This window comes from Rhagoletis zephyria, unplaced genomic scaffold (genome assembly GCF_001687245.7).
Source record: "Rhagoletis zephyria isolate East Lansing unplaced genomic scaffold, Rhagoletis_zephyria_1.1 Rzeph_scaffold_04462, whole genome shotgun sequence".
Taxonomy (NCBI): Eukaryota; Metazoa; Arthropoda; class Insecta; order Diptera; family Tephritidae; genus Rhagoletis; species Rhagoletis zephyria.
In genome coordinates this window covers 4,840-14,375 of record NW_016161545.1, presented here as the reverse complement: position 1 = coordinate 14,375, position 9,536 = coordinate 4,840, and the positions used below count along the sequence as shown (strand labels likewise).

The 9,536-nt window shown below is 36.2% G+C and overlaps 2 protein-coding genes across 2 annotated transcripts in view; both read left to right on the top strand.

Moving 5' to 3' along the window:
• Positions 1-9,536, top strand: part of LOC108370756 (spectrin alpha chain) — a 37,309-nt gene that overhangs the window by 24,558 nt on the left and 3,215 nt on the right. The window lies entirely within an intron of this gene.
• On the top strand, positions 8,342-9,337 carry LOC108370758 (alpha spectrin). The gene is made up of 2 exons (XM_017626153.1): positions 8,342-8,974; positions 9,037-9,337. The coding sequence occupies exons 1-2, from the start codon at positions 8,381-8,383 to the stop codon at positions 9,163-9,165; spliced, it is 723 nt and encodes a 240-aa protein (XP_017481642.1). The 5' UTR covers positions 8,342-8,380; the 3' UTR covers positions 9,166-9,337.

Genomic DNA, 9,536 nt, shown 5'->3' with positions numbered 1-9,536 from the left:
TATATTTTTTGTGGGTAATGTTTTGAGAACAATAAGTTGTGGAGAAATTTGTGGATTTGCTCGCCATAAATGCAGAATACCTACAATTCTCAAACTAAAAAAATTCATATGTGGATCGATGGACACAACAACTATAACAAGTATTGATATACATATTTAAACAAATACCTCTTATAGTTTTCACAAAAATGTAATTAATGTAGAATAGAACTCCTTTGTCTTAAATCACCTTATTAATATCATGTTCTAACCGACATCGAAAACATGTTTTCGTAGCTAAAACTGGTTTTCGACTTAAAACTTGTGTTTTCGTCCATGTAAAATCTGTCAACCGAAAACCAGTTTTTGCTGAAAACTACTTGAAAACTCACGTTCCACTCATTCCAATCGGTATCTTTTCTAGTTTTTTTCGATTATTTATCGAAGTGGAAGTCATATTTTATCGTCTCTAATACGCCATTTCGGATTTATTGTTAGGCTATCTGCACACTTGTCGTCCAATCATAGTTGCGTTATCGTCTCGCCCTGAAATTTTGAGCTGAGCACATGCATTTCAAAGTAGATCTGCACACTTGTCGTTATCGGCTAGTTATCGGCAAATCGTAGAAGATGCAGAAACGGATAAGTACGGCACTGTCGTTAGCTAATCGTTGTGCACGCATTGTTTGTTTACATTTTATTGGGAAAAATTAGTGAAAAAGTGAATACTTGCATAAAAATTAGTATTTTTGCATAAAATCTGTGGAAATTATTAAAAAGTGGATAATTGCATTAAAATTCAATAAATGTGAGCGTTTAACCTATACAATAAAACGAAATTGTAAAAAGTCTCTGTGTGCATGCACAAAACACATTCCAGGAAAAGAAAAGAAGAGATATTACTGAAAAATGATGTCTAGATTTGTTGCAGCACAGTCTATATTTTAAAAATTACAGGTTTTTGTAAATATTTCGCGAAAATATCAACCAGAAAAACAGGAAATACCTGCTCCAAGGAAATTTTTAGACGCCAAATGAATTGAAATTTCACGACCGAGTGTGCGAAAGTGTAGTCGTCATGTAATCGTTGCATCATGATTGTGACGATGAAGCAACTATGATTGGACGACCCATGTGCAGAAAGCCTTAGTTGGCTGGCAGAAGTAAAATAAGAATGAAAGTAAGATGTTGCTAATGAAAAGAAAATGGGGGGAAAGCATTTTGGTTTTGTTTTTGTGTAGCAGAACTGTAATCAGAGGATGTAAGAAATGTCAACGAAAACACCAACAGTCGGTGTGAACAGCCTTCAGCCCACAATCCCAAAACACGTTTTCAAAGTGTTTTTGTTGTCGGTCAGAACATAGTATAAGGATTTATAAATATAGTCAAAAGGGATACATTGGCTGCGTTTCTTTATACATTCCGGATAATCCCATTTCACAGCCGGAATAAACAGAATGCTTTTGTGATATACGTCAACATATCATCAGGAACGTTCTTAAGAATAAATAAACAAAAAAGTTTATTCCAAACGTTCAGAATGAATAAAGAAATTCAGCCATTATGTCTGCGTTTCTTTATACATTCCGGATAATCCCATTTCACAGCCGGAATAAACAGAATGCGTTGGAAATATACGTCAACATATCATCAGGAACGTTCTAAAGAATAAATAAACAAAAAAGTTTATTCCAAACGTTCAGAATGAATAAAGAAATGCAGCCTATGAAAAATCTTCAACTTGGTATACGTATTTTGGTATCATTCGATAGAGAATCTGATTCTCTTTAAATTGATATACATATTTATACATATACCTTTATAATCCATAAGTGCGACCTATGCAGAAAGGGGTTGCCTGCAAAAGGGGTTCAGCGCCTTTTCTTCGCAAAACGGAAGGAGAATTCTACTCTGTGAGGGTTATAATTAGGTTAGGGATTATACTAAGTGCGGCCCAAGGCCGCCTACTCAGAAAGGTGTTTAGCCCCTGTTCGTCGCAACACAGAAAGGAAAATTCTGCTTAGTGAGGGTTATAATCCATAAGTTCGGTCGAAGGCCGCCTACGCAGAAAGAAGTTCTGCGCAGAAAATACTTCGGCCTCCTTTTCCGACAATACATAAGGGAGAATTCTACTTAGTGAGAGTAACAATCCATAAGGGTGGCCAAAGGCCGCCTACACAGAAAGAAGTTATATGCAAAAACACTGTATACTTTTTTCCACATTAATTCGATTCTTGTGAAAACTATAAAATTTGTATATAACACATGCATATCAGATTAAAGAGAATTAAATTCTCTATTGAATGACCATCTTTAAAATTCATGAACAAGTTTTCCAGAAATGTTGATTTAAAAAAATTCCTAATTTGAACTTCGACCTTTAATAATTGTTGTAGTTGTTGTTTCCAAAAAAAAATTATACCGCTACGCTCACCTCAATGATCTCTATCGATCCACATAAAAGAAAGAAAAGAGCTAAATTTAACAAAAGTTTTTCGTTAATAACTTTTACATTCCTAATAATATTAACCTTCCACCCGGATTGCTAATACGGGGTCCGAAACGCGTCGAAATTTTCGGACCTTTTTTAGCAGTTGTACCTTATACTAGAGAAGTACCATTAAAGAGCAAATAGGCATAAATGCAGAATACCCACAATTGTCAAATTAAAAAGTTTATATGGGCATCGTAAGAGGTCACTGAGGTGAGCGTAGCGGTATATTATTTTTGGGAAACAACAACTACAACAATTACTAAAGGTCAAAGTTCAAATTAAGCCTTTTTTTAAGTCAATATTTCTCGAAAACCAGTTTTTTCTCATTCGATAGAGAATTTCGTTCTCTTTAATTTGATATACATATTTATACATATACCTCTTAGGCTGCGGTTCTCCAACCTCATTTAAGTGGAAACTAACTTTAATTTATTTTTTTATTTAATTCTAATTTAAATTATTTTCAGTTTTAATAAGCTCTTTATTTAAGTGAGTAAAAAGTGGTTGTAAAACAGACTTGGCCAGCGAAAGGTTTCATTTGTACTGAGAGCTTTTGAAAGTTTTGGCACGCTGTGCTGTAAAAGCAGGGCTGGTATACAAGTAAGCAGCAGATACACAAAATTGTGGTGTGTGTATATCCTGCCTCATATTCTTCTCCTTCCTTTTTGGCGCTGTAACCGCCTAAGCGATTTCTGCCCGAGTTCAGCAAAGCACGCCAGTCGTTTCTCCTCTGTGCCAACTGACGCCAATTGGAAACGCCAAGTGAAGCCAAGTCCTTCTCCACCTGATCTTTCCATCGCAGCCCAACGTTATGCCTAGTACATATATCGCTTTATACATACATTTGTATATTATACAAAATTAAAACAGGTACTATAAATATAAACTTTCAATGTATAAAAAAATAGAAAAGAACATACAAATTAACAAATTTTAACCAAAGAAAATAAATAAATAAATACAAAACTTCAAATTTACTTAAAAACGTCAACCAGCGAAATGTAATTTTTTTATTTTTCCTTACACACGCTCATTTTTATTTTTACTCTCCCGAAAACTTTGACTTTTGTAGGTTTGATGTCAATTTGGCTTCTACCTGTTTTTATTGTACGCGTTTAGCCCCCTTAAGAACCGTTTTGAAAATTTTTCAAATCGAACAAAAACTACTCCCCCTAAAATATAGCTAGCTTTGAGTTTTTTGAAATTACCCTTACGCGGGTAGAGCGCGTGGTTCTTGTCAGATTTCAAAAAATTTCAAGCCGGTGCTTAAGGAGCCAAAACAAAATGTGCACTTCAAATAACACCAACTGGCTTAAATATAAAAAGTACATCAGTAGTCACCTTAAATTAAACGCTGCGAGGGTGATAGACTCCTTTGTTGAAAATTTTAAAGAAACACTTACTTCAGTCGCTGGCCTGGCAACACCAAATCAAGTCCAAGTACCACCTACGCCTACATCAGTTACAAATACTGAAATAGAAAAAATTGCGGCCGAAAAGCGGCGCCTAAGAAGACAGTGGCAGAGCCATCGCTGACCAACCTCAAAGCTACTGTATAAAGCTGCAGGAGAAAACTGAAACAAGCACTTAAACGTGCAGAGGATCGCAACTTGCAAACGTACATCAAGAAGCTTTCCCCGAATTCTACTGCAAGATGCTCTCTATGGAAATCGCTAAAATACTTCAAACTTCCAGTGGCTACGGAAATGCCAATCAGGAACCAAAGTGGTACCTGGGCTCGTAGGAGTAGGAGAGAGCCGAGTGTTTTTCACACCATTTAAAGAATGTGTTTCAGCCAAACTGCCCAACGAACAACGTCGGGCTGCCACGGCTAACCAAAAATACAAATGAGCTATACACACTTAGCAAGAAGAACTCTTTAGAAGTAAAAGTTATAGTAAAGCAGCTTAATCCAAAGAAATCGCTGGGTGCTGATTTTACAACTCCGAAAATGCTAATAGAGGTACCGAATATTGCACTAGCAATTCTTCAATCTTGACCTTTTCAACGCTATCCTCAAATTCGGTTACTTTCCGAAATCATGGAAAAGGTCGAAGATAGCCAAACCTGGAAAAGACGCAACACAGCCGTCCTCATACAGACCAATAAGCTTACTTCCCTGTACTCCTCTCGAAGATATCTCCCTTTCTCCATGCAATTAATACCAGCACACCAATTTGGCTTCCGAGAAAAACATGGTACAACTGAACAAGTTAGTCGAATTACAAATGAAATCAGAAGGGCATTTGAACTTAGAGAGTAATGCTCTGCAATTTTTCTCGAAGTGGCACAAGCATTCGACAAAGTGTGGCACGACGGTCTTATATATAAAATTAAAAAATTGTTACCGCCGAAATTCCACAAAACTTTTGAATCACACATAACTAACAGAAAATTCGCTGTCAAATTATCTAATTCCACTTCAGAAGACATGGTCGAAAACGGCTGGCGTTCCACAAGGTAGTGTACTCGGGCCTATGCTGTATATCATCTACACTTCAGATATTCCAACTAGCAAGGATATACTAACATCCACCTTCGCTGATGATACCGCCTTAGTTAGTCGTAATAAATATCCCAATAGAGCTTCAAGAGTACCAGAGGAACATTTACTACGCATAGAAGAATGGCTGGCAAACTGGCACATAAAAGTCAACGAACAGAAGTGTAAACATACAACATCAAATTAAATAATGTCCATATTCCACAAGCCAACGACGTGACATATCTAGGAATACACTTGGATAGAAGACTAACTTGGCGCAAACCCATATCAACCAAGATTACACAAATGAAGCTTAAGTCAGCTAGCGTGAACTGGCTTATAAACAGTAAATCAAAACTGAAACTAGATCATAAAGTACTTATATAACTTATCTTTCTTCTTTATTGGCGCTGTAACCGCCTAAGCGATTTTGGCCGAGTCCAAAACAGCACGCCAGTCAATACTCGTCTGTGCTAACTGCCGCCAATTGGAAATGCCAAATGAAGCCAAGTCCTTCTCCAAGCGAAGCCACGTCTTTCCAACGCAAAAGAGGTCTTCCTCTTGCTCTGTTACCAGCATCGCGACCCGCGTTGAATATTTGAAGAGCAGGAGCGTTTCTGTCCATTCGAACGACATGGCCAAGCCAACGGAGCCGCTGAATTTTAATTCGCTGCACTTATATATAATACAGTCATGAAGCCTATATGGATGTATGGTATTCAACTGTGGGGTACGACCTGTGCAACCAACATTGACAGGATCCAAAGATTCCAATCTAAAACGCTAAGGGGCTTAACGGGAGCGCCGTGATATGTCCGCAATGAAAATATACATAGGGATGGTGTACCGATGGTTAAATCTGTAATCGACTGCAGCAGAAAAGAATATAAAATAAAACTGCGTAACCACCCAAATCCACTGGCAAGTGGCCTGTGCAACACAACAAATATGACACGCCTGCGAAGAAGAGATCTAGCAGCCTTTTGTTGAGCGACGTTAAACCAGCAGGGCTCAACCCCAGGGTTTGAGCTATATTATTGTAAATTGGACGTAAGATTTTTAAACTTGTTGTTAGGCTTAATAGATGTACAATAAGCAGATTCATCAAATAAATGCACGTATAACCAAAAAAAAGTTTTGTCGAGTTCGGTGAAGTAGTTTTTGAGATACCACATATAAGTGGTTGGTGCTACGCCTATATTCCTAAAATTTTACGAAAAACCCATTTTTTGCTAATGAGCCGTCGTATATATCAATTTTGAGTAAATATTGATGAATTCCTTTAAAGTGAAAGTACATAACATGCATTGCGTCGCCGTCACCGTCACCGTCACTGGCAGTAGTCAAAAAAGTTGAATCGGTTTATTTGTATGAAGTAAGTTACATGTACAAAGCTGACGGAGTCGGTGACGCACAACTTAGCTAAACTTTCAACTTGCCTATGCATTTGCGTCAAGTGACAACTATTCAGTGTTTTGTTTACATGTTTGAACGTAAATTTTTCCAGTTTGTGAAAATTTTTAGATTTATGGAAAAATGAAATTTAAAAGATGATGGAGGAAAATGTATAGAAGAAGTGGAGGGGTAAAACGCCAAATTTGGCAAATATTAGCAACGAGTTTATGATTTTTCGGACGCAACGTCAAACGGTTAGTGTGTAACTTGACGCAACAAGGGCCAGTAATCAGCGGTTGTGCTGCTGAGTTGGGCGAACGTTCCAAAAGCTGCTATTCAGTCGCTTGTTTTGTATGGAAAAAGGTCTCACATGCAAATGGATTTTAACAATTCAGAATTTTTGTGAGAAAAATATTTGACATTTTCGAGACCAAATAATTTGAAAATAAATCAAATCATGATACTACCTGTTCAATGTACCTTGGTTCAGAGCAAGGCACATTAAACAGGTAGTATCAGTAGAGCAAAAACAACATTTGCGTGTATTTTGTTGTTGCTTCTGGTATCGAAAGTGTCAAAAACTGTTCTGAATTTTTTCTTCTAAATCAAAGCGTGCCATGTGAAATACAAAAAATTATAAAAAATAAAAAATTGAAATTGGAAAAAAATAAAAATTGATGCAACTTTCTTTCCTAGTAAATTTGTTTGCTTCTCGAAGCATTGATCCATCCTTTGCAAGGCCCAGTAATCAGCGGTCGTGCTGCCGAGTTGGGCGAACGTTCCAAAAGCTGCTATTCAATCGCTTGTTTTGTATGGAAAAAGGTTTCACAAGCAAATGGATTTTAACAATTCAGAATTTTTGTGAGAAAAAATTAAAAATATTTGACATTTTCGAGACCAAATAATTTGAAAATAAATCAAATCAGCTGCTCTACTGATACTACCTGTTCAATGTACCTTGGTTCAGAGTAAATTTGAAATACACTCGAAATGGGTTCGAAAAAAAATTAAAACCATAGTAACAAGAGAGAAAGTGAAATCCGGCTCATTCTCGAAGGAAAATATAAGACAATCGCTCTCTCACAATAAAATTTCAACTCGATAATGGGCTGGATTTCGAATTCATAACGAAGGGAAAATACATTGGATAACGAAGGTGCCGTTTTGCTGGAGAATGGCTTAGTTCTCGAATCGAATACTAACCTATTGCACATTCGTTATCGAAGATAAGACTCGAAAAAAAGATTGGTTTTCCAATCATTTTCGAATAGCTAACCAAGCCTAATGTTTATTGGGTACTTAAATTGCTTAACTTCGACAATTTGTACGCATTTGCATAAGGTGAAGTATCAATTTTTTCGAAAATAAATATACGTTTAGATAAATACTACGTATTTGGTCACTTTCATAGACATTTTTGAAATTAGAGATGGTCAAAGTGGAAAAAAATTAAGAAAAACTGTTTTTTTTTTTTTTAATTTTACCCCGACTATATCTAATAATAAAACGGTTCTCAACATTTTAAAGTTCTATAAATCGCCTTTTCAAAACATGTCTGATTTTTAAAATCGGATGAAAAATAGTCAGGCTTTTAATGATAAGTTCATCAAGTATGAAAATAACGGTATTTTTAAATAAAGTAAAAATGGAGGGTATAGGGTAGTGTGTATATTATTATTAAAAATGGAGCGTTCAGGAACTATAAGAAACCTATTTTCATGTTGTACTCGACCATACCTACAACCTACACTTAGTTTTGTTTCGGCTGTATTTCGTGATTTTTATTTTTATTTTTTTATGTTTATAAGCTTTGTTTGTTCAACAACTAATTTTACATTCATTGTTCGTTTTGAAAAATCCCGCAAATAAATAATTTATAATTGCTTCTATTTAAAACCCTATATTAACTGTTATTTGCTTATTTTAGAGAAATAGCAATATATGTATGTAAATGTATATTTTTTTATTTGAAGATTTCAAATTAACTTTTATATTTTGATTATTATAATTTATCATATAGAACTAGTATGATGGAAGGTTCTGGTTCATTGGAACAGCAACTGGAAGCTCTTCGTATCAAGGCTACAGAAGTAAGAGCCCGTCGTGTTGACTTAAAGAAAATTGAAGAATTGGGAGCATTACTAGAAGAACATTTGATATTGGACAATCGCTACACAGAACATTCAACTGTTGGGCTGGCCCAGCAATGGGATCAGCTTGACCAACTATCAATGCGTATGCAACACAACTTAGAGCAACAGATACAGGCGCGTAATCACTCTGGAGTGTCAGAGGACTCACTGAAGGAATTCTCAATGATGTTCAAGCACTTTGATAAAGACAAGAGTGGCAAATTGAATCACCAAGAATTTAAATCGTGTCTGCGTGCACTCGGCTACGATCTGCCTATGGTGGAGGAAGGTCAACCTGACCCAGAGTTCGAGGCCATTCTCAATGTTGTGGATCCGAATCGTGATGGACATGTTTCATTGCAGGAATACATAGCATTTATGATTTCTAAGGAAACAGAGAATGTGCAATCCTACGAAGAAATCGAGAATGCTTTCCGCGCAATCACTGCCTCCGACCGCCCCTACGTAACAAAGGAAGAGCTTTACTGCGTAAGTACATACTATTCATTTAACAGAATTCGCAATGATGTATTAAACTTTGTTGTATGTAGAACCTAACCAAGGACATGGCGGACTATTGTGTGCAGCGTATGAAACCCTATGTGGAACCCCGTTCAGGCCAATCAATAAAGGACGCTCTCGACTATATCGAGTTTACGAGAACACTTTTTCAAAATTAAATGAAGAGTTATATTAAAAATTTAAATATTTCCCCTAACACCAAATCAAAATATTTCCCCAATCCTTGGATAGTATAGATGTAAGCATTATTCACTCCTTGTACTAAAGTTTCGCTTACAAAGGTAAAGACAAACGGCGAAATACAAGACATGAAGATTTTTGTATCCCCACATAACTACATAAATATATCCGTATGTTAATCATATTTACGAATCACTTTCAAGTAGCAGTGAAAACATTTGCAGTGTTAATATCTCGTAAAACGACTCTATTATCTTTTATGCCACTTTAAAGCGAGAATATCAATACAATATACGTTATGTACGCATGCACAGATACGAAACAAACCAGTTTTTTATTATCCTTCTAT